At 41.5% G+C, this 24,236-nt stretch overlaps 2 protein-coding genes across 3 annotated transcripts in view; one reads left to right on the top strand and one right to left on the bottom strand.

Moving 5' to 3' along the window:
* Window positions 1-9,947: 9,947 nt before the first annotated feature.
* Window positions 9,948-24,236, bottom strand: part of mogat3a (monoacylglycerol O-acyltransferase 3a) — a 14,743-nt gene continuing 454 nt past the window's right edge. The window contains exons 2-11 of one of the 2 annotated variants that reach the window (XM_067524302.1): window positions 22,125-22,258; window positions 21,772-22,007; window positions 20,114-20,292; window positions 19,972-20,032; window positions 19,642-19,785; window positions 17,011-17,141; window positions 16,277-16,320; window positions 16,092-16,182; window positions 15,162-15,270; window positions 9,948-10,797 (exon numbers count right to left, since the gene is read on the bottom strand). In XM_067524302.1, the coding sequence (XP_067380403.1) occupies window positions 10,643-10,797; window positions 15,162-15,270; window positions 16,092-16,182; window positions 16,277-16,320; window positions 17,011-17,141; window positions 19,642-19,785; window positions 19,972-20,032; window positions 20,114-20,292; window positions 21,772-21,865 (1,008 nt within the window). In that variant the 5' untranslated portion in view covers window positions 21,866-22,007; window positions 22,125-22,258 and the 3' untranslated portion in view covers window positions 9,948-10,642. The other variant, XM_067524301.1, reaches the window with a different exon arrangement.
* LOC137137696 (uncharacterized) overlaps window positions 22,279-24,236 on the top strand; it is a 16,132-nt gene continuing 14,174 nt past the window's right edge. Inside the window, exon 1 of the mRNA XM_067524294.1 lies at window positions 22,279-22,600. The gene's annotated coding sequence lies outside the window, so the exon portion shown is untranslated. The remainder of the gene's footprint in view (window positions 22,601-24,236) is intronic.

The raw sequence follows: 24,236 nt of genomic DNA, 5'->3' as shown, positions 1-24,236 counted from the left end.
TCTTGCCAGGGACACTTCTACATGTAGCCAAGAGAATGTAGAGGATCAGGAATCAAACCACTGACCCTGTGGTTTGTGGACGACTGCTCTACCAAACTCAGCTACAGCCCCCTAAAAAAGTTTTTAATTATTATACTGTGTAAGAGCCAACCAGTGAGCAAAGCCAACATCCCACGACAAGAAGATGTAAATAAGTGGCTGCATCTTAAAGGAGTGCAAATACCTCTAATCAGGGCAGAAATAGGACTGTTAATTGGAACTAATGTTGCCAAGGCAATGGAACCAGAAGAAGTCATCCCATGATAGCATGAACAATGGGCCTTATGCAGTCAGAACTATGCTGGGATGGACAGTCAATGGGCCACTGAAAGAAGGTGGTTACAACAGAACCAAAGATGGAGTAACTCAGCTTGCGTCAAATCGTATATCTGTTGCCAAGCTGGAAGACCTGTGGAGTCAGCAGTTTAAGTATGACCATCCTGGTCAAGAGGAGGAGCAGGAGATGTCTAAGGCAGATTCTCTGTTTTTAGAAAATGTGTCACAATCTGTTGGATTGGTAAACAGACACTACTGCATTAATTTTCCATGAAAGGATTTGGATAATAAAATGCCAAACAATTGTGCCATGGCAGAACAATGTGCTGCAACTTTGAAGAGGAAGTCTCGTAGAAATCCCTTATCTAGAATGGATTATATTGCCTTCATGAATGATACGATCACCAAGGGATATGCAGTGAAGGTTCCAGATAAGGACTGCAGTGCTTCTTATCAGGGAACATCATTAATTGAGAAGCTCCTTCAAGGACCAAATCTTACTCGAGGTTAAATAAATGGATCTGCAACAATCGAATGGTGTTAGCAGCCATTCCAGAAGAGGAGAAGGTGATAAAAATAAAGGACCTAGATGTGGATCAAAATGCACTTCAGATGGAAAGGGTATTGGGTGTGCAATTGTGCATTCAATCAGATCAGTTCATGTTCAGAGTTATTATCCAAAGTAAGCCCCCCACCAGAACAGGGATTATATCAGTGAATGATATATTGTACCTGTGAATTTATTTGCCAGGAAAATTATGCAGGAGCTTTGCAGGACGAGTTTGGGATGGGATGAGGCTGTGCCTGAACATCTTGCCCAAAGGTGGGTCCATTGGGTACAAAGTCTAGAGTAGTTAAGTGATTTTAGAATTGGGAGATGTTTCAAACCAAAAAACTTTCAGACAGACAGTATCTGCTCAACTGCATCATTTTGTAGACGTTAGTGAGGAGAGTGTACACACAGCAACATACTTAGTCAGCAAAACAGAAGTAATCAAGTTCACAGTGCCTATGTGTTGGGAAAGGCAAGAGTTGCCCCCTAAAGCCCATGACTATCCCTCATTTGGAACTTAGCAGTACGTATGGACAGAATGCTAAAGAAGGAGTTGGAGCTACCACTGGAGGACTCTGTGTATTGGACTGATAGTACAGCAGTGCTAAAATACATCAGCAATGACACATCAAGGTTTCACACATTTCCAGCTAATAGTGTGTCAGTGATTCAGCAGACCTCAACAGTCTCACAGTGACACTACGTAAATTCTCAGCTTAATCCTGCAGACTGTGCATCAAGGGGTCAGAACGTAAACACCTTTCTGCAAAACAAACTGTGGGTATCTGGACCTGATGTCCTCACATAGGTAGTGAAGAAATGGCCAAAGAATCCAGACCTGAAACAGCTGATCCTGAGGTGAAAATAAATGTCACAGTGAATGTTCAGTGAAGAAAGCACAGATGCAATGCAAAGGTTGACAGAGTACTACTCATCATGGACACAGCTAAAATGGGCTGTAGCAGGGCTCCTTAGATTGAAAGATATGCTTCTAAATTATAAAGGAGCTACTGCAAAATATCATCCAAGATGAAAGGGACGAAGATGAGCAATATCTTCAGCTTCAAAGAAAAATGCTGAACTAAAAAACAAGAAAGAAAAATCTCACTGTGCTGCACAATAAAACACAAATGCAGTCAAAATGTTAAATATAACATTTCAATTAAAACCTATGCATATAATGTCAATTCACAACAAAGATGTATCCAAAATTCACCTAAAATAATAGTAATGTATTTTCTGGAGAAGTTTAATAATACGTTTCTCTCTTAATGGAAACAAACAAGTTGGTTTAGTGTCACGATTTACTGATGTTAAACAAAAAGTTGTAAAAGAACAATTTCACATGTTGTTAAATACAAACACTATGAATTAAACACTGTTTGGAAACGTCTCTCTGCTGTGACCACATTAGACTGGAAACACTGTAATTCATTATAAAACTGAGTTAGTAGAAAAAACAACCAGACAAACTTTATTATCTAAATCAGATTTATAATGTGTTAAATGTTTGACTGGGGGGGACATTAATAACATCTGTCCAGCTGTGGACAGTAAAACCAAAGTAAAACTACAGTAGAAACAGTAAAACTGCAGTAGTCAAAATATGAATTAGACTTATCATCCCACCCATGGACCGCACAATGAGGGTGAGGAGCTGACAGGGACTGGGGCTGGGATTGGTTGGGGGTTCTGGAATCTCAATGATTGGCCAAACCCGCAAGGGCAAGGTCATCAGTCCAGCACCCAGCCAGGATTCCTGGACCCCTAACCCATGACCTCTAAGCTTTCTACCCCCTCTTAGCACAACACGTGTCTCTGGGTGCTTGGCAACAAGCTACAAACTCAGAGGGGTCAGGGGTGGGGCTGACGGGGGACGCCACTGAGGACGAGGAGGGGAGGATGGATTCAGAGAAGGTGGATAATGGCTGCCGCCCCTGAGATGATCTTCTTTACGCCACCATACGACCAATTACAGCCCTTTGTTAGACATAAACCTGCAATCAGAGCTCAGTAGGAACAGGTGGGTCAATCTACTCAGAGAATCTAATTAGGGTGTTATTCACAGACTATCAATCAAAATTCCTGTCCACTCGTCCTTGTCAAGGTTCCTTGTTCCTTATTCTCTGTCTCTCATGTCCCTTGTCCCTTTATAGGACACTCATTGAAATACTTGGTAATTAAAATTTTAAATCCTGGTATGTTACTGGTGGATTTAAAAGGACCTTCATTCTTTTTTGATATTTTTCTTTTTAAATTTCAGATTTAGGAGGCAAATCAAAGTCAAAGAAGTTACAATATATGGTTTGTTTACTTGATAAAGGGTTAAATCTTTCGGGGAGAAGTCTAAATTGCTGCTGCACACCTCCTGCTTGGCTCGTTTGGCTGAGCCAGAAGGTGGGAGGTGTCCTAGAGGTGGAACCGCCTCCTGTATCTGTCTTGACCTATCATTTCCAGGGACTCCGGTGAGTGAGCGTGTCTCATGCTGTTCATCACACGCCTGATGTAAGCCCCCTTGGGTCACTCCATAAAGTCGGTGCATATCTGTCGCCCACTGCAATACGGGTGACCCGGTTCACCTCTGCAGGCCCCACCCACCATCAGCTGCACCACCTTAATCCTGGAGGAAGACCCCACCTCCTGCCTTCAGGCATCATGGGAAATGTATTTCCTAACTAGAGAGGGTGTGATGGGAGCTGAACGACTGAAGTCGGGTTTGTGTCAGAGGTGATGCTGATGATCTAAAAACTGCCCCTGTTACCACCACTCATAACACACAAACACTCATATTAAAACACACTAACATGCTGCAGACTCACTGAGACACAAACAGCACAAATAAAAACTTGTTAGCAGGAGTCTGAAGAAGCACGTGCTCAAAACATTTAAATATTTCTGGTACTAAAGTGTGAATACACTTCATGTTTTGTTATTTTTTAAGAGTATTTGACCAAGAAGTACATAGAAGGTCATGGGGAGTTGCACTGTGTCTTTGTAGATTTAGAAAAAGCGTATGACAGGGTGCAGAGAGAGGAGCTGTGGTATTGTATGAGGACGTCTGGAGTGGCAGAGAAGTATGTTAGAGTGGTGCAGGACATGTATGAGAGCTGTAAGACAGTGGTGAGGTGTGCTGTAGGTGTGACAGAGGAGTTCAAGGTGGAGGTGGGTCTGCATCAAGGATCAGCTCTGAGCCCCTTCTTGTTTGCTCTGGTGATGGACAGGCTGACAGATGAGGTTAGACAGGAATCTCCATGGACTATGATGTTTGCAGATGACATTGTGATTTGTAGTGAGAGCAGGGAGCAGGTGGAGGAAAATCTAGAGAGGTGGAGGTCTGCTCTGGAAAACAGAGGAATGAAGCTTAGCTGCAGTAAGACAGAATACATGTGTGTCAATGAGAGGGACCCAGGTGGAACAGTGAGGTTACAGGGAGCAGAGTTGAAGAAGGTGCAGGACTTTATCATCAGTATCAGCGGGAATGAAAGGAAAGATGTTCAAGACGGTGGTGAGACCAGAGATGTTGTTCAGCTTAGAGACAGTGGCACTGAAGAAAAGACAGGAGGCAGAGCTGGAGGTAGCAGAGCTTAAGATGTTGAGGTTCTCTTTGGGAGTGACGAGGATGGACAGGATCAGGAATGAGGACATCAGAGGGACAGCTCATGTTAGATGTGTTGGAGATAAAGTCAGAGAGGACAGATTGAGGTGGTTTGGACATGTTCAGAGGAGAAACTGTGAATATATCGGTAGAAGGATGCTGAGGTTGGAGCTGCCAGGCAGGAGGTCTAGATGAAGAACAAAATGTGCACATAAGATGCTTTAACACCTTGATATTGAGTGACTTCATCATGATGTTTAGCTGATCATAAAACTATCTTGGCAGAAGGATTTCAATACAAATAAAATAAAAGACATTTCATTTGATAATGAGATTTCTACACTAACAGTGAAATTTGATAATGTCTGCAGAGGATGTTGGTTTTAAAAATTAAGTGAGCTGCTAGTGGGGGAGCACCCGTGAAGCCAGCTAGTGTCTTGCTCAGGGACACACCTGGTGGTTAGGCTTGGATCCTGCTGACGTCTGCATCTCATCCTGCTGCTCTACCCATTCATCTACCAGGCCACCTAGCTGCTGGAGTGGAAGCAGTCACCACGGCTCCACCAGTGACCAGGGCTGCAACACCTCCCCTGGTGCCCCCTCCATAGCAGGATGCCCCGCTGGGCACTGAAACAACAGTCCACCACCAGCCGCTGAAACCGAAGCTGTCAACATGTTTCTGTCATCAGCTGGAATCTAATGGGAGCTGCTCGACTGGAAGCTGGAGACCACCCAAGCCCAAGGGCCTACCAAATACCAGGGGAAGGCAAGTAGAGCCAGGCCAGAAAATTGTTTGCATGTTGTTGTGGACTTGTAATGGGGTGCTGAGACCAATTGGCCTCATTAACAATGGCCATTATTAACTAAGGCTCCAGAGGCCAGGAAGTATAATTCAGCAGTCTGGAATTTAGTTCAACATCTCTGGCAAACAGCAGAATCATTGCAACTTGCACCAGACCTCTGTCTGGAATAGGTGTTTGCCTGTCCTTAAGCAGGGCTCTTGGATGGTCAGTAGTCCTGTAAAGAGTTGACTTATTGCTACAGGTAAAAAATAAAATAAAATTGAATGTTGCCATTATGGACAAAATGACGCACCTGAAACAGAAAAGAGTCCAATATGCTTCCACGTTTAAAGTATTGTAGCTCCTTGTGTTTATATATGGTTTTTAGTCAACTTCATTGCAGAGAGACAATTTAGTTGTTTTTAAAAGTTTTAAGCTTTAATGCTTCGTATCTAGATATAGTTAAATATATATATATATGCTTGTCTTGTGGACGATGATTGCAGAGTGGGAGAGAAAATCTAGGTAACACTGTTTCCCTGTTTTCACACTTCTGGCAGACCCAGCATAAAACCTGTTTTTGGCTCCACAAAGAAGTGTGTTACTTAGACATCAACCATAAAACTACCTACATCTGAACATTTGCGTCCCAGCAGGTAACCTATGGGAACCAGTACAGATGATCAGTCTCAAGGTCTTAAAAGACAATGAAGACAAAAGGACAAAGTAACATGAACTTGTTAATTAAGACTCCTGACCACATTGTATGAAGGTTGATTTGCATTGACTCATCCCTTTGTTCTTTGTGTGAACCCAGCTGTTGAGTTGTATGTTTAAAAGGCTGAACAACCTACACATCTTGGTCAATCAGATTGACCCACTCTAGAGTGTAGCTCTGTTCTGCTCTGCATGTTTCTCTATTTGCTGATTAAATTCACCGTTATCATTCACTTGTAAGTTGCCTTTTGCCTCCTAACTTGCCTTACAGTTTTTGCAGCGACACCAAGTATAACTTTGTCTGAGATTTTCAGAAATAATGAGGAGAACTCCAGCCAGATAGCCTATTAAAACTAATATCATACTGTAAATCACTGGATGACCACAGACATGTGCAGGTAACAAGATGTGCAAATCCACAAGCTACCTACAATCAATCAACCTACAAAGGTAAGCTAGACTATTAGCTGTTATTTTTAGTTTATCCTACAATATGTTTGACATGCTAATTCATTAGGTATAACCATACACCTAATACACATGCTTGCAATAACATGGTAATAATAGCAGTGTATGTTTATTCAGTTCTCTCAATTTAAGATGAAACTGTGTTAATTTCACAAGAACACAGTGTAGTAGTGCTGTTGTAGAACTGTGGACATTCTTCACTACAGGTAATATTAATTTAATTATTTGTTTTGGATTCAATATAATCTTAAAGATAGCTGACATCTATTTGACACCACATGTGTTTTTACCAGTAGATGGCAACAGCAGTGTCTGACAGAAAAAGAAATTCAAAAAAGCTGCCACATCCAGGAGGCATCATGGAGAAGCATGCCAACACCAACAGAGGAGACAAAAGCTAGTGTGTGCCTCTCTGTACATTTCTTGGCAGCACACCTAGTCCAAAAGGAACATCAGAGGATGGCTGACACAATACCTGCCCGCTCAGCTTTGACAATGTCAGGAGTGAAAGACCTCATCATAGACTTGAATACAAAAAGGACAGGTGATAAATGTTACAACCACTCTTCATCCAATAAACCCACTCAACTTTGAGACAACAAGTTTAAAGACTGCATGTGAGTGGACTTTGTGCAGCTAATACTTGGATTTACTGTAAACACAAAATTGTCTCTGTGTAATTTAAATTCAGTGTTTGACAAGATGCAGTGATGCACTAAAAACATCCAGTTCTACTAAACTCCCCACTAAGCTAAAAACAGCTTAAGAATTTGGACTTAAATCATGATGGTTTGCCAATAGAACAGGTTCTTGGAGTTATCACAGACTTGTTTATGTTCAATGTCAGTGTGAAACACAAACCTTAACATGGTGTGAAATTCTGTTAAGAGTTCAAACACTTCTGCAGCAGATTTTTAAAAATACATTTGGATTAGATGGATATATACCAGAAGAATTTGCACACAGGTTGAAAAGATTGTTGGATGATTCTCCTACTATCAGGTTTCAGTGTGAAAGTTGCATCAAACCACCAGACTTTGACAACTTGTTTCACCAAAACTGCATCCCTTTTCTGAAGCAAGTGAGCTGCGATACACAATAGTCTCATGTTGCAGCCTTGTAAAACAAAGGACAATCTCCCTGCACTTTCATCATGAGAAAAGCAAGAGTCACACCTGTGAAACAGATAACAATACTAAAAATGGAGCTCATTGCACCTATGTTTCATCTAAAACCGCCATTCAAAACATTCATCATAGAGCCGCCACCATCAGAGAGAACATCCACCCCTTACAGTGGAATTATGTGAACACCACCCTGCAGACTGTGCATCACGAGGGCCAACAGCAGACAGTTTCCTGAAGAATTTCCTGAAGAATGCCACCTGGATTAATGAGAGGAGTCCAGAGTTGGAGGCAGGCTATGCAAATCAGCAATACCTGCAGAGGCCATTCACCCAGCTATTCTCTCTAAAGACATGCATATCACAAGTTTATTCCACCAGGACATTCATGAGAAGCCAGGACACAGTGGCAGAAAGGACATGCTGTCCCAACTAAGACAAAAGTATACTGACTTACAAAACCAAATTCTGGAATATGGACTCTGCTCTCAAACTGTGTTATGTGCAGCAAAATACACAAACAAATGGTGAGAAAAAGATGTCTGACTTGACGCAGGACAGAGTACTGCTCAACCGACTACCCTACAGTGATGTAGGTGCAGACTATTTCGTGCCAGTGGGTCTAAAAAGTATTGTCAAAACAGACTAATGCATAAACACAGTATGAAGACTTGTGTCACAGAGGACAAGGTCTGTGCTCAGACACTAACTTCATAGGTGCTGAGCGAGTGCTACACAACTCAATCGACCAGTGGAACCAATTAAAAATTGAACCCCCAACAGTCCTTTCCCCTCCCCAGCTGTGCAGTGCCGGTCCAAGCCCAGTAGAAATATGGGAGGGTTGCGCCAGGAAGGGCATCCGGCGTAAAAACTGTGCCAAATGAACATGTGGACAATGATCCACTGTGGCGACACTGAACTCATGGGATAAGCCGAAAGGACAAAACCTGTCAATGTCTCACTGGTAAACATACGATATTACAGACAAACCTGCTGGGGTTACCTTGCTTACCTTGATAGAAATAACTGCAAAAGTTTTGATTTTAAGTTTCTCACCTGAGGCCTCAAGATGTTCAGGTGAAGACAGGAAACATTTTGTAAACAGTTGTATTTTGTGAGAAATGGATACAATTAAATTTCACTGTGTTTCTTTATTCTTGGTCTATTCTTGGTATTTAGGGATGTCCTGATCCCACCCTAACCCTAACCATCTCGGGTAGGCTTTATTAATAAATAACAAAGGCCAACATAAGAAATAAACAGGAAACAACACACCTTTAAAACCGAATTTTATTGGACTGGCACAAAGAAAGGCAAAGCAGACAAAAAACAATTAAGATTAGGTCAAACTAGACAAAACTGTGAATGTGAAAAAGAAAAAAAAAAGGAAGCCCAAAAAGACTCCACCCACTTACCTTATAAAAGCAGGGACCTAGAGGCACAGAAGTGCAGCTCAGCCTCAGCCTGAAGAAGGACAAACAAATCCGAAACGTTGCAACAGAGGCATGAGCATATAACCCAAGCATTCTAAGGCCAAAATAGCCATTTAAATTTTAAATAAATTTTTGTCTGGATTTCGTGTTCGAACTATTTTTTGAAGTGTGTTTTAGGGACGTGAGAGTCAATTTTTTAGGGAGGGGGAACCCAAACCTGGAATCAGGGATGTCTGGGGGGAAGGATGCACTCTGGGAATCAGGGACAGTGTCATGGCCAGTGCCACGAACTCTAATTTGGGTCTTTCTTTAAATTTGTTCATAACACGCCCGTGCCTGAACTGTTACCCGCTGCGTGGAAGTCCTGAGTGAGGACTGCTGACCTTTGGCCTGACCCTAAGGCCCTAACCCTAAACAAGGTAACTCACTGACTTTTAAACTGTCTCCCAGAGTAAGGACAGTTGACCCTCCTTGTCCCCTGTTAAGTTTAACTTCTACTTTAAATAACAGACAGAAATGCCTGATCCAGATGAGATCACTGACTTATATTGTCTCATATCATCAAGATCCACCTCCTTAAAACCAGCCAACCCTCGCTAAATGTACATGGTGCCCAATTTGAATGGTTCACTTGGATATCACGTCAAAGGACTCCTACCAGAACCTGCTTACACATCTTTATAACGACTGAGGAAGTGACAAAGCCGCTGCACGCTGTCCCGTGTGAAGACACTGAGAGCTTCCGGGCACACTCAGTCTCACATCCTGTGTTTACTGACCCACATGTGGGTGACGTGACCGCGCTGTTAATAAAGTTTGATTTAAAATTAAAGTGAGACGATCTGGTTTTAATGTCAGAAGAAGTAAAGTGGTAAAAGTACACAAAGTGTCAGGATTTATCATGTAAAACATCAGGACCAAAGATGAACTGTGATTAATTCATTGATGTAATCATTCTGAATATTAGTATTTTCTTCCCATTTATTTGTAAAGCAGTAACAAACAGTAGATACATAACACATGATTTATGATGGTACATGATGGTCACTATATGCTCATCAGGTCCTTTTATATTTAATTTATTCACTGATAAAACCAGAACCTCAGAATACTCCAAGAAAAAAAGTTATTTACTTTTAACTCTGACAGAACTTTGCAGACCTAACTTTAAAACATAAAATATAAAAACTAATAAATCATGTAGTTCTGGTGGTTGAAGTTAATTCTGACAAATTAATGCCAGAATCGACCATTCTGTGTGTTGTCACAACACACTACAAACACCCACCCGGGATCATTTCTAATATTATCATTATTATATATTATTAGATATTATTCTAATATCTCAAACCCCTGAGTCTGAATGCCTCTGTAGTGTTAATAACTTGTCATAGCCCTGATCAACACTCAGGAGACCCCTACACCTGTATATTACAGAGGGTTAGAGCTAGGATGTGGGGGTTAGGAGATCAATAAGGTCCTGATGTGTGGATGTTGTTTGGATTAGTTTGTGTTGTCAGAGTCAGATTAAGTTCAGATCTACCAATCATCTGCTCTGCATCATCGAATGACACTGTGATGTCACACCAGACCTGACAGAATCACCTGTTACATCATCATCACCACCATCTTGTGATGTCACTTTATTATACAAGGTCATATGAAGGTGAGGTGCTGATCCTCTCTGAGGCCGTAGGTGTGTTTGTGCTGCTCGAACAGCTGAGTCAGACTCTGCAGGTAAACCTGATGAAGACTCTCAATGTCCTCGCTGCTGGGACTGGGGGTCTGGACGACCGGGATTGGCTTCCCCACTAATAAAACAAAAGAAATAACATGAATCCCCTGCAGCTTCAGTGCCATCTGATGGCATTGACTCCAACTCTGGGTTAACAATACATTTACATTTACATTTTACATTTACATTTAGCAGACGCTTTTATCCAAAGCGACTTACAAGTGAGGTACAAGGCAGCATATCTATAACATATTTTCTCTCACAGTAGATTAATGTTGGGTCAACACAGGGCTAACTTGAACTGATCACTTGGTCATATCCTTCCACCAGCACCAGTTTTTTTCTGGTCTGGTCTAGCTCAGCTGGTAAGGCAGTCATCCACGGACCACACAGTCAATGGTTCGATCCCCGGTCAGGTGAGCATCTTGCATGGCAGCCACCGCCATCGGTGTGTGAGTGTGGGTGTTTGAATGAGAAGCAAAATTGTAAAGTGCTTTGGATAAAAGCGCTATATAAGCAGCAATTTACCATTTGTGTGAGGTTCTGAACCAGTAAGATCTAATCAGGTCCCACTGTATAAATTATGTGGGTTATAAATGTTTTATAGCTTGTAAGCTATTATATTATGTTTTACCATATGAAGTTAATTTGATCCATGTAATAGAAATTTCCACTCTGCCTTAGTTAAGTGTTACTAGATCTTGGAAGAATTGTAGACAGAACTCAGCGTGATGAACCATCTCAGTTTAATAGATGCCTGCATGGAGAAGAACACATGGATGTTGGTGTCTTCTGACTTGTTTGTCTCAAACTCCTTCTATTTATCCTCAAACCTAATAAATAAATAAAAACATGACTGAAGAAACCAGGTGCATGCAGTTGACAGTCATCATTCTTGTCCCTTTCTAGGTTATCTGTTAATGTCAGTGGTTAAGCAATAAAACCCTTTTATAGCACCTTCTTGTAGAGCTTGTGACCCCAGGACCCACTATCTACTACATTGCTTTGGGCTTTGTAATAGCAAAGTGCCTCCTGTGATCTTCAGCAGTCCTCTAAACATGACACCCTGTGACTTCTTGTCCTCTTTGTGACCTCTTCAATAAACCTTCTTGGTTGACTGTTAGCTAATTATTTAACCATATGACTAAATTTACACTATTCCCCCACATCCAGCTAGACTTGGTCTTTTCTTCAAGTTGACTATACGTAAGTGAAACAGTCTCTAGGACACCAGTGCTGAATTGTGCCACAGATTCAGTAGTTACAGTAACACACAGGATCATTCACATAGCTTTTTCAAGTCCATCATCAATAGCTTCCACTCTTTGCAAGAGAACTGGTAGTCCTCAGTTGGCACTGGAGAACAGTGACCATAGAAAAACCACAGATTTCCTAAAGTACAGCAGAGTGCAAACCTTTGCCCCCCTTACTTTGATTTGGCAAAACTAGTACAAATGTTCCTTTATCATCAGAAGTAACAGAAATGATCACAAAAGAACAAAGTTATAGAAAAATAATTTTAAAAAGAACAGTTATAGTATATTACAGTGAATAGTAAAAGTTATCAGTGCAAAAGTTTGCATCCCCCTTTATGAAATGTTCTCTTTGTATGTCCTCTGTTTGCCTTTATAACCTCCTCTAGCCTTTTTGGGTTCCCTCTGAGCAGCGTCTGTCTCTTGCAGGGGTAATTTTAGCCCCTTCTTCATGACATTTTTATCCAAGTCTGCCAGATGGTTGGTTGCCTACTATTTACAGCCTTCTTCAAATCTATCCACAGGTTTTTAATGATATGATGAAGACTATGCTTGAATATAGAGATGTGGACTTTTATGCCAGTTGCTTCTAAGGACTTTAGTCAGGTCCCCAGCTGTTTCTTGAGCAACTTTCCTAGCACCACTTTCAGTTCATTTCCTCTCTCTTCCACTTCTGGAAGTCTTATTTTTGTCGCATTTTTTTCATGTTTCTTCCATTTCTGGATTATTATCTTCACAGTTGATACTGCTATCCCTGAACCCTGAAAAATATTTTATATCCCTCTCCAGCTTTATGTACCAATTTAATTTTGTCCCCTTTACCCACAGGCAAGTTTAATTTAGCATCAACTCGCAAATTTTTTCCTCTCTTTGCTGGAGAAATTGGAAAATGAATCAACAGTTGAATAAATGCTACAGTAGAAATAGAAGAAGACACTGATGACATGTTGAAAGTTAAACATTGTTTTTCTTCTGGGTGTTAGCAGTTGTGCTTGTCAGTTTTATATGATACCAAGCATGTTGTTGTGGTATAATGAACAGATTTTACAGTCATGTTTCAAATGTCACTGTTCCTCACAGTTTGACATCTGTCCTAAAACATTGCTATTTTAGGACAGAAACTGTCAAACTATACACTTCATACATGCAGTTTCCATATTCTGAAACACCAACTTTTGACCTTTGCAAAATGGCAGGACTAAGTGGGAGGTGGATGCCAGTGCTCTCGGTGCAGGTGCAGTGCTCCTGCAGGAGCATGATGCTGGTATAGACCATCCAATTTGCTACTTTTCTAAAAAGTTTAAAAAACACCAGCTCCATTACAGCACTATTGAAAAAGAGGCATTAGCCTTGTTACTGGCACTACAACATTTTGAAGTGTATTTAGGTTCCAGTTCCATACCCACCGTTGTTTACTCTGACCACAACCCTCTCGTGTTTCTGACTCAGATGCGGAACAACAACAACCGTCTCATGCGCTGGTCTCTGTTGCTTCAGGATTTCAATATTGTAATTCATTATAAAAGGGGTCCAGACAATATATTGGCTGATGCTCTGTCTCGGTGCTAGACAGAATAAAACATTTACTTGTGGGAAAATGTTGGATTTTTTGGGGGGAGGTGTTATGACCCAAGTCATTATGTGTGTTATTGTTATGTTGTCTTTTTCTCCTCCTCCTGTGTTTTTGTGTGGGTGTGTTTTGTGTGGGTGTGTCTGAGGGGGTGGGGTTGAGCCACAGGTGGTCGGCACGGATTGGTCCATTCAAACTCATTGTCGCCACCTGATTGGACAAGATGGAGCGGACTTCTCCAGTTATACCAAGATGTCATCAGCCCCAGCTGGTCCACCTCTGCCCCTCCCAACCAACCCAGCATTCTGTATGCAACTCTCAACTGGACTCACAGGGAGCTCCGCACTTTGTTTTTGTGGATTTGGGATTTTCTGTAACGAATTGTAAATATAACTCACTGTAAATTATTGAGCACCAAGTAGCCACAGTAGGAGTGAGAAGCCCTTTATTGTTATTACCTTTTCTCCTGTTTTGGGTTAGGAGTTCAGGTTAGGCGTCCTGTCATTGGTTTTGCATTTATTTGGTTGTTTAGGTCAGACAGGGATGGTGTTAGAGTTTTAGGTTGTTATTTTGGGGCATTGTTCATGTCCGAAGTGAATAAAATAGCTACCGTTTACAACACTTGGTCTGGTTTTGATTAGGAATGGAAGCAGTGGTGGGGCACATCATGTTATGTCTAGGTTCCCCTAGACCAGGGGCAGAACAGTACATGCCACTAATCATGGTATAGGGACCTCTTTGGTGCAAAGGTTTTGAAAACGCAAACCCAATTTAACACACCTGTTCCCACTAATCAAGCCGTTTTGTCTTTTTTTAAAACAAAAACTAAATGTGCGTTTAATATTATGTAAACAACAAAAGAAAAACACTTTGCTTTACTAATTTTGCCGCTTCAGTGTAGGGGGATGCAAACTTTTTCACTTAACTATACAATGTCTGTCAGGAATCCCCCTGTTGTCCCTGTGTTTCTCCCTCCATCAGTCTACTTTTCTCTTCCATCAGATTTAGCTCCACGTCTGTGTACTAAGTGCAGCTGTAAATACAAAAATGCTATACGCTGTGAAGAAACCGGTGCTGGAGGAAGAATATGACCAAGTGATCAGTTCAGTCATAAAGAAGTCATCCTGGATGTTATTTTCATATGGCATCAGTCTTGCTAACAGCTAAACATTTGCTTTCGTGTGACTCGGAGACAAATGTGAAAATGATATCAGTGAAATCATCAATCAATCTCTACAATAGAGGCAGTGTCAGAAAAATCTGCACTAGGTATAGAGTCACTATACACAGTTGAAGATATAATTTTACTCCATCTTCTACCCTAACTTAATCTGGTATCTTCCAGTTTCTCATTGGCTGAACACACTGAATCAAAGTGGTTGAAAAACAAGCAGGGCAGGGGTCCTTAAGGACCAGGATTGAGAACCACTGCTGTAGGGCATTAGTTAGATAAACATTATGTGACGGGTAGATGAATGTTAAATGAAGGTTATAGAAACCATTAAATTTAGAATAGAATAGTAGTCCTACTGAATGTGGGAATGGACTATTGTGGGACATAAGACTAGTGTTAGATTAAGACTATATACATGCTATATATGAAGGTTGCAGTCATACCAATGGTGTGAATGGGCTTTCTGTAGGGCATCAGGCCAAAGCTGTACTGGAAAACTCCTCTGGCGTGAAACAGAGGAAGCGATACTCCCATGATGCTCTGCAGCCGGTTCTGTAGACACAGGACAACACACTGACATCCCACAATACTACAGCACCTGAACAACACATCAGCAGACTGTACACAGCTGTACACAGTTATGACTGTGTTAGGTCGTTCTTTCTAAGATGTTACACGGTGGTTAATAGGGTGTTTTTAAGGTTTTGCAGGGTATTTGGTAGGCACCTGTAAAGAGTAGGCTGGATATTAGAGCATAATTAAACAGCAGTTTTTAAGGCGCCACATGTTGGTTTTAACTAGGGTTGTTAAACTTAATGTGCTAATAATGTGTTAGCACAAATTCACACTGTGACTCAGAGTAGGAATACTGCTACTGTAAGATTATGCAATAAAAACTCCAATAAATATATAATACAATAAAAGCAGTTTATTAAAACACCCATCAAACAAGCATAAACTGTTTAAAACCTGTACACTGTCTCCATCCATTAACGGTATGTGTTGACCTCAGTGAGTTCGTTGGCTAACTGCTAATTGCTAAGAATGCGCTAAAACAAAACTGTCTGTAATTTGTACTAAATCTACCTTTTACTCAGTTTTCAGTTCATTTGCTTCACCAATCCAATAACATCAGTACCAGATGTCCACTCCTATGTTGACCAGACTATTAAACTTGAAAAAAATGTTCCTTTTCAGTAAATATTGATGAGAAAAAACTAGCGATTTTTGCAGCCCTGGCTCTAACTGATTCCATGCGATTGCTTAGTAGTGTCTGTCATATGGTGACTTGTAGTTTGGGTCGGAAACATTTGTTATAAAGTATATTTAGCTGAAATAACCTGCAGCACACACTCATTATATAAAGACCTGACCTGCAGCACCCTGATAGAAGAGCCGGTGGGATTCTCCATCTGATCAAACAGCTCGTTCTCTCCAAAAGAAAAGACTGGAACCAGCTGAGCTCTGCACAAACACACAGTAACACAGTCAGTTTACTGTTTATAACCCCACCCTTTACAAACCCTCAGAAACCCCACACTTTACAAACTGTACCCACCCGTGTTTCAGAGCCAGTTTGATGAAACCTTTCCTGTTTAGCACCTGAAAGAAAGAACAAAAGATTTTCAGAAATGTAATCATCAACAAACCAAAACAAAAGCACAAAATTAGTTAATGTTGAGGTAAAAAGAGACATGACAGGTCAGGTCAGAAGTACTGTGCCTTCTCTTGCTTTTAAACTCTGCTATCAATCTGAAAGCAACAAGCTGACATGTGTTGGTCTAACAATGAAGCTAGTTGTTATTTTATCTATGATACAGGAGCATTTATTATTTAGAAAGTACAGGAAGAGTCAAACTAGTCAAATCAGGGTCAGTACTTTACATAGTACTGAAGTCTGCAGCCATAGCTGGTCCTCACTAGCCAGCTCAGTCTGACATGACGGAGACAACAACCTTTAAATGAAACAATGAACTTTGGCTAACTTGCATACCTCAGGTCACCATGGTTACTGGTGTACTGAAATAGTAACAGACGAAACCTCTGTACGTGGTCAGTTATTCAGAGGTCAGGAAGTTTCCTCACTGCAGTTTCTCTGAGTCATTGAGGGATTTACTAACATTTTCAGTTTATTTCATCTGTAACTGATGAAACATGTCCACTGCTCTGTCTCTGTTCACACTGGGGGTTTCAGTTACAACATGACAGACAACCCTGAACCCTGACACTGACCCAGATCCAGATCAGCAAGACCTGTCGAGAACCTGCTGGATTAAACAAATACTAACATACCTGTAGGGTTAAAGCACCTGGTCGAGCATCCAGAGCCTCTGGAGCCCCGCCCACGGCAATGACAGCAACATTTCCTCCTTCAGGACGATTCACCACGTAGGACAGGCTGGACTTACTGCTGGACACCAGACCTGACAGGAGAGAGACAATCGGCCAGGTACAAACCGCGATCACTGTGACTTTAATGGTAAAAGCAGAAAATGCACTGATGGCGAAGGGACACTCATGTGATCACCATCCCAAAACATAAAGCACAACAATTAAGACCTAGTACATACAAGAACAGGATTCTTATTCAGATATTTTACTGCAGTGATGCACAAATGAGCCTCGGAATTGATCAGCAGAGCACCTTGGCATCTTAACGCTCTCAGTCAGCACATTTCACAAATTGTTAAAAACACTAACTCAAAGCTCAAAGAGTCTGTACTGTCCTTCTGGTCCTTTTCTAAAAAACAATCTCTAATGAATCAGGGATTATTCCAGTAATGGAACCAGCCTTCTTAATAACTTGTTGACCCTAATAGGTGCTTGCAGTGAAACTGTTTTTCTCAACATGTGATTACATAGAAAAGAGCACAGGCCACAAAACTGTGACACAAAATATGTTTAAAAAGTATTAATATCAAAGGACTACCTAGAATGTTCCTTTTTAACCACTGATTTAACATTTTCTGACCAATTTATTTTCATCTCAATATGAACTTCAAATATTTGAGGCAATTTCAGTCCACTTATTGCTAAAAAGAATCGGTCTGTCTTTATTTTCTCAAAGTAACTAATTCCTTTGTCTTGCCAATATTGAGTTTCAGGCAGTTCTCACTACACCAACTTACAAGTCTAATTAGAGTGTATCCAGAAAGTTTTCCCAGCGCTTAACTTTTTCCACACTTTGTTATGTTACAGCCTTATTCCAAAATGGATGAAAGTCATTATTTTGCTACAGTCTCTCTAAATAATACCCCATAATGACAATATTAAAGAAGTTTGTTTGAAATCTTTGCAATTAAAAAAATAAAATAGAAAACAAACCCCAAAAATTACAGAAAAAGAAATGTACACAAGTATGCACTGCCTTTTCCATGACACTCAAAATTGAGCTCTGGTGCATCATCCTTAAATTGTAAATTGAGTCCACCTGTGGGAAATTAATTGGACATGATTTGGAAAAGCATATACCTATATAAAAGTCCCACAGTTAACAGTGCATGACAGAGCACAAACCAAGCCATGAAGTCCAAGGGATTGTCTGTAGACCTATGAGAGAGGATTGTATCAAGGCACAGATCCTGCAGCATTGAATGTCCCAATGAGCACAGTGGCCTCCATCATCCCTAAATGGAAGAAGTCTGGAACCACCTTCCTAGAGTGGGCCGGCCAAACTAAGCGATCGAGAGAGAAGGGCCTTAGTCAGGGAGATGACCAGGAAGCTGATGGTCACTCTGAAAGAGCTCCAGCGTTTCTCTGTGAAGAGAGGAGAATCTTCCAGAGAACAACCATCGCTGCAGCACTCCACCAATCAGGCCTGTATGGTAGAGTGGCGAGACGGAAACCACGCCTCATTAAAAGGCACATGACAGCCCACCTGAAGGACTTTAAGACCATGACAAACTAAATTTATTGGTCTGATGAAACAAAGATTAAACTCTTTGGCCTGAATGCCAAGTGTCATCCCAAACCAGGCACCGCTCACCACCTGGTCAATACCATCCCTAGAGTAAAGCACGGTGGTGGCAGCATCATGCTGTGGGGATGTTTTTCAGTGGCAGAAACTTGTTTAACAACCCGAGACTGAATCAAAGATTCAGAAAGCGGGAGTCCTCACTCTGACACATTATCTCAGAGGGACTGTGACTCACACCGCAGGATTTATGACGAAACTGATCGACTGCTGCAGCTCTAGACCAAATAAACCCATGTGACCCAGTGATGCGGTCGGACAGCCAATCAGAGAGCAGCTCTCTGCCTCTTAATGCACTGACCTGTGACACAGTTTACTCAGATCTGTGCAAAGAGCTGATTGAGAAACTCTGCAGACCCCAGTCAGACCTGAACCCTGTTTCACAGATGTCCTAACATCTCATGAAACTGGTGTCTAATAAAAGTTCTGACATGACAAAATCCTCTGCTGGTTTGTAACATCCAACAGTGGAAAATGAGAATAAACAAACTTTCTGGTTTTATTCTCTAGTTTCCTTATAGTTAACAATTCAAATGTACAGATCCAGAAACATACGGTTAAATTTGGTGGGTGGGTTCAGTGTTCCCTCTGGGGTCATGTTTACACAGAGTCTTTTTTCTAATTTACATCAATTATTTCAGAACAAGTCAGTGTAGCTGGTCTGGACCAGCAGCCATCCATTGTCACAGTGACAGGAACATTAAGATGGAGCTTCCCACCTGCTGGGTCTGCAGGATTTCACGTACTGTGCTGGTGTCAAATGAATGACTGGTTCCTAATATAGGTGTGTTGGTTTTTATCAAACAAACAGGAAGAATTAGAGCGTTTGTGTAATATGTCATACTGGTTAGAAAATAAATCACAGTCTATTTGTCCTGTGATTCTCTGTTCGCCCACTGTTAGACAGCACACAACAGGACAGACACAAAGACAGACGGACAGGTGTGTACCTCCAAACATGATGTAGTCTCTGAAGACGGGGACTCTGAACCAGAACGGCAGCATCAACAGATGAGGAGTCAGTCCAGGAAACAGACGAGAAAAACCTGTCGCCTCTGTACAGAAGTTCCCAAACCCCCCAGCTACCAGCACACCTGAAAGACACCGGTAGAGACAGACAGGTCAACACACCTGAGAGACAGACAGGCACAGACAGACAGGTCCTTTAATGTGTAAATTAATTTGACTTGTGTTGATTGACACGTTATGAACACCCCTACATCTGACAGACAAACAGTTACAGGTAAGTAGACAGGGGGACAGACAAATGTGTGTCTCACCATGGGGATGAAATCCAAAGATGTAGTTTTTCTTTGGGTCCAGATCCACTGTTTTAACGAGCTGCAGACACAGATCAATAGTCAATAATCAGGTGTGGATAAGTCATTTATCAATTACTCAGATCAGTACACCTGGACTCACCGTTATAGGGAAGTAGTCCCTGAAGTAGTCCCACACAGTCCAGCTCCTGACCCAGCGAGACCTCCGACCACCACTGACAGGGGTGTCCCAGTCCAACCACAGCCAACCAGCATAGAGCAGGGCCAGGATCCACCAATCAGAGAGAGCCAGGAGGACGAAGGCAGCCAGACACACCTGAGCTGAGAGAAAGACAGGTGGAGACATAAAGAGGTGTAAGAGAGACAGAGACGTAACGGCTGAGGGTGTTGGAACTGGAAGGTCTGTTCAGATAAATCTGGTCTCTGACACTGAGTGTGGATCATAAAGGATCAATCAGTGCATTTACATTTATCAGGGAAGCTGATTTTAACTTATAGGAATAGGCTGGTTTCTAAAACAGAACAGAATAGAATAATACTTTATTGGTCCTTTGCAGGAACTTACTTGGTTACTTGGCCCACTAGAACAAACCAAACATAAAAAGCTAAAAAATAGCAACAAAATAGCAAAAAAAGGCAAAATATGTGCAAACGATCAACGTAACGTGCAATAGTTCAGTTTGTATTGTTTATTAAAAAGTCTGATGGCTGCTGGCAGAAAGGACTTTGTGCTGTGTTCAGTCCTGCACTGTGCTGGAAAAGGTCTGTGACTGAAAGTGCTCTGCTAAAACACCTCCAGGTCATGCAGTAGGTGAGCATCTTTACTCAGAATACAGTTCGGTTTCCTGAGCATCCTCACCTCAGCTACCTGCTGAACGTGGTCCACCTGAGCCCCAATAGTGGAGCTTGCGGTCTTCATCAGTTTGTTCAGTCTATTTCTGTCCAGAGATTGAGCCCCACACCACACAAATGGGGGTAGGGGATTACGGAAACCTGAAAGACTTATCATGGAGAACACAGATTTTCCTGCCATGTTTAGGCATAACCAGGTTTCTAATCAATCAATCAGTCCATCAATAAGACAATATTCTAATCAGCTTCTCCAACGGAACATGTACATAACAAAAGGCTGCAGACGGAGACACACATTTAAAAATGGGTTGGCATCCCATCCTTTTAAAATCAAAGTCTGACTGAAATCATTGACTCAGTCAGGTCTAAAAAAAGTCACGTTCCTCTGCAGATATTTTTGGTCAGTTTTGGCTGTAGATCAGCAGAGTTACAATCTGTACAGCAGACTTCAAAATAAATCTGAGGTGGAGGAGAAATCAAATTGTTCTTCATCTGCATGGACACAAGGATTTTGAGTAAAATGATTTCTTTAAGTGACTGTAAACCGCAGTCATTGATACCAACAGGCAGCTACGTCTCCTTTAAAGACTTTGACACCTTTATCTCACATTGGAAAGAGCACAGACAGGTTTTTTTTGACGTCTGATGGTCCAGACCACAAACAGAAAGCTCTGATTACTGTTCTCAGCTGCTCCAGAATTACGTTACTGCTGTTTCGGTTCTGTTCTCACATCTGGACTGATGTGTTTGACTCTGCTACAGACAGGAGACAGACTGATGAAGACCTGTCCCTCCATCTGTCTGTGTCTCCTTACTAATAATGGGGTCATCCCTCCACTGAATCTGATCATTCATGAGTTCCTTACTTTGACGTTGCAGCTTTAACAATGTAGCTGATTTCAATAAACGAAAACAGTTTTAATGATCCCGTGTGTGTGTGTGTGTTACCCAGAACCAGGAACGAGAAGATCCACTGCAGCACAGCGGCCGTCTGCAGCCTCCTTTGCAGAGGAACGTTCAGCGGGGCGAACGCGATCTTCATGCCGACGCTAGAGCTCTTTGTCCCGCCTTGGAGCGCTGCGACCTCCCGGTGTCTCCGCCTAGAAGTGGGGTGTTGTGTGTCCCTCTGTACTCAGTGTGTCCCTGTCTGTCTCTGTGCCGGTGTCAGTGTGTAGACGTGTCCTCTAGCAGATAATAAGTGAATCTCCTGGTTAATTAGCTTTTCTTAACTTTTCTTTCTCTGACTCAACTGTACAAACACGCTGACTCCCTCCTTTACTGCGCATGTCAACAGGACCCACCTGGGCGTGTTCCTCTCAGCCAATCAGAACCCCTGACGTAGAGCGTATCGGGTGTGCGCAACAGAGGGAGGAGCGTTCCTGTGATTACAACACGGGGTATTTGTACATCTCTTTCCTCATCTGTCTCTGCTGCTCTGTGATGAAATAAGAGGGGAAAGCGAGGGAAGAAAAATACTTTACTTTCACTATTCTTATACTAAAAGTAGTTGGTACTATTATTTCCTAATGTGAAAAAAAAGAACAGCACAGCAAAGCCTATAAAACAATTATAACAATAATAATAAGAAGAATACTTTCCTAAGCCTCCTACCCCCAACTGATTAGATTTTCCCTCTATGGGAGGATGATAGAGTTTTCTGATGTCACTTGACCTCCAAAGGTTCTATCAATAACAATGTGAAAACGACCAAAACTCTCTGGTTCCCAGGGAAGGAAGAAAAGCTGAGAGGAGGAGGAAAACCGTGACAAAGACAGAGGTACAGTAAAGATAATGTCATGAAATTAATTATCTGTGTCGTTGTATTAGTTATCTAGCAGAATTATACTAACCGTTAGTCTAACATGGTTTGCTAATCAATAAATAACTAGATTTAAAGTCACTTAATGTTATGGAGCCTACGTTGTGATGGAAAATAGTCATGTAGGTAACTACCACCTTACATTCCTCAGGGAAATGTGTAAAGATTTCTACTGCTTGTAACAGTCAAACAAAATGCTTTTCCTTTTCCATCACTCTACATGCTACAGTCGTTAGCCTAGATGTTCGTTGTGTTCAAAGTTCATATTCTATATAGTGTGTTTATAGAGTTAATATACGTCGTCTATGGACCACAGGGTCAGTTGTTTGATCCCTGGGCCCGGCTACATGTCGAAGTGTCCTTAGGGAAGAGACTGAATGGTGGGTCAGATGAGCAACTTGCACTGCAGCAACCACCATCGGTGTGTGAGTGTGTGTGTGAGTAGGTGAATGAGAAGCAACATTGTAAAGCGCTTTGGATAAAAGCGCTGTATAAGCAGCCATTTACCAAGTGCACATAAATACTGTTAATACTCCATAACTTAGCAATCCCATGTATATTATGCTGCACTTTACTGCTTCTTTGTATTCTGCCAATATACATTTCACTCTAATGACTATAAAATTAAATCTAGTCTAATTTGTGTTGTATATTATACATGTACAGTATAGTGAATATCGTGCATCTCTTAGGGTTTTCATTAGGGGTCGCCACAGTGAAACCCTCCCATTTTTGTCCGGGTTAGGGTTAGTGACTGATCTAAACTGTCAGAGCAGGGAGTGATGTTTTTACAGAGACACCTGAAGGCAGCAGATGGTCAGATTGGTTAAAAAAGAAGGAGGAAAGTAGAAACCAAAGTCTCATCGCATGAGTGTTATTTTTTTTCCCCTTCAGGCAGTAAAGCAGATCCTTATTAAAGTCTGGGAGCTGGTTTGTTGTAGTTTTTATTAGGAAGATGAAGATGTTGGTGGTGGTTCTGATCCTCCTGCATGGCAACAACTCTTAGTAATGAAGACACAGTTTAAAATGTATTTATCAGACTGAGCACTGAGAACTCACCAACATCTTCTATCACAGATAATCTGATGGTGTTAGAACAGTGACAGCAGTCTGACTTTCATGGTTCAGTTTGAATAATATCATCTGATATTTTCAACACTGTGTAGAGAAAGTACTGATTTAGTTTGGGAAGTCGCTGCTGCTTGTATGACAAAAGGAAAATATGTAAATGAAAACTGTAAACTCTTCAAAACATGGTGTAGACTATGATACAGACAGAGGAGACAGTTTAACAGCTGTCATCTGTCCTTCAAGCTCCAAACTGAAAAAGTAGTTCAACTGTAGCAAACGCGTGTAAATATCTGAAGACATTATTAACTGTTAATATGAAGTATTACACCAGTGAATACAGTCATTTTTAGACGCACAGCAGTTTGTCACATGTCCGAGTCTCTAACACAGAGACTGCAGCCAGCAGTCAGCACATGTGGACACTATAGGTCTGTACCAGGAAATAAACATTGAGCATTTCTTGTTTCAATTCCACTGTGACCTGTGAAGACTAAAGGTTGATGGAATCTCTTCACTAAGCCAG

The sequence above is a fragment of the Channa argus genome, chromosome 12 (assembly GCF_033026475.1).
Source record: "Channa argus isolate prfri chromosome 12, Channa argus male v1.0, whole genome shotgun sequence".
NCBI classification, from domain to species: domain Eukaryota; kingdom Metazoa; phylum Chordata; class Actinopteri; order Anabantiformes; family Channidae; genus Channa; species Channa argus.
The sequence above is the reverse complement of the archived record's forward strand: the minus strand, read 5'-3'. Positions and strand labels throughout refer to the sequence as shown.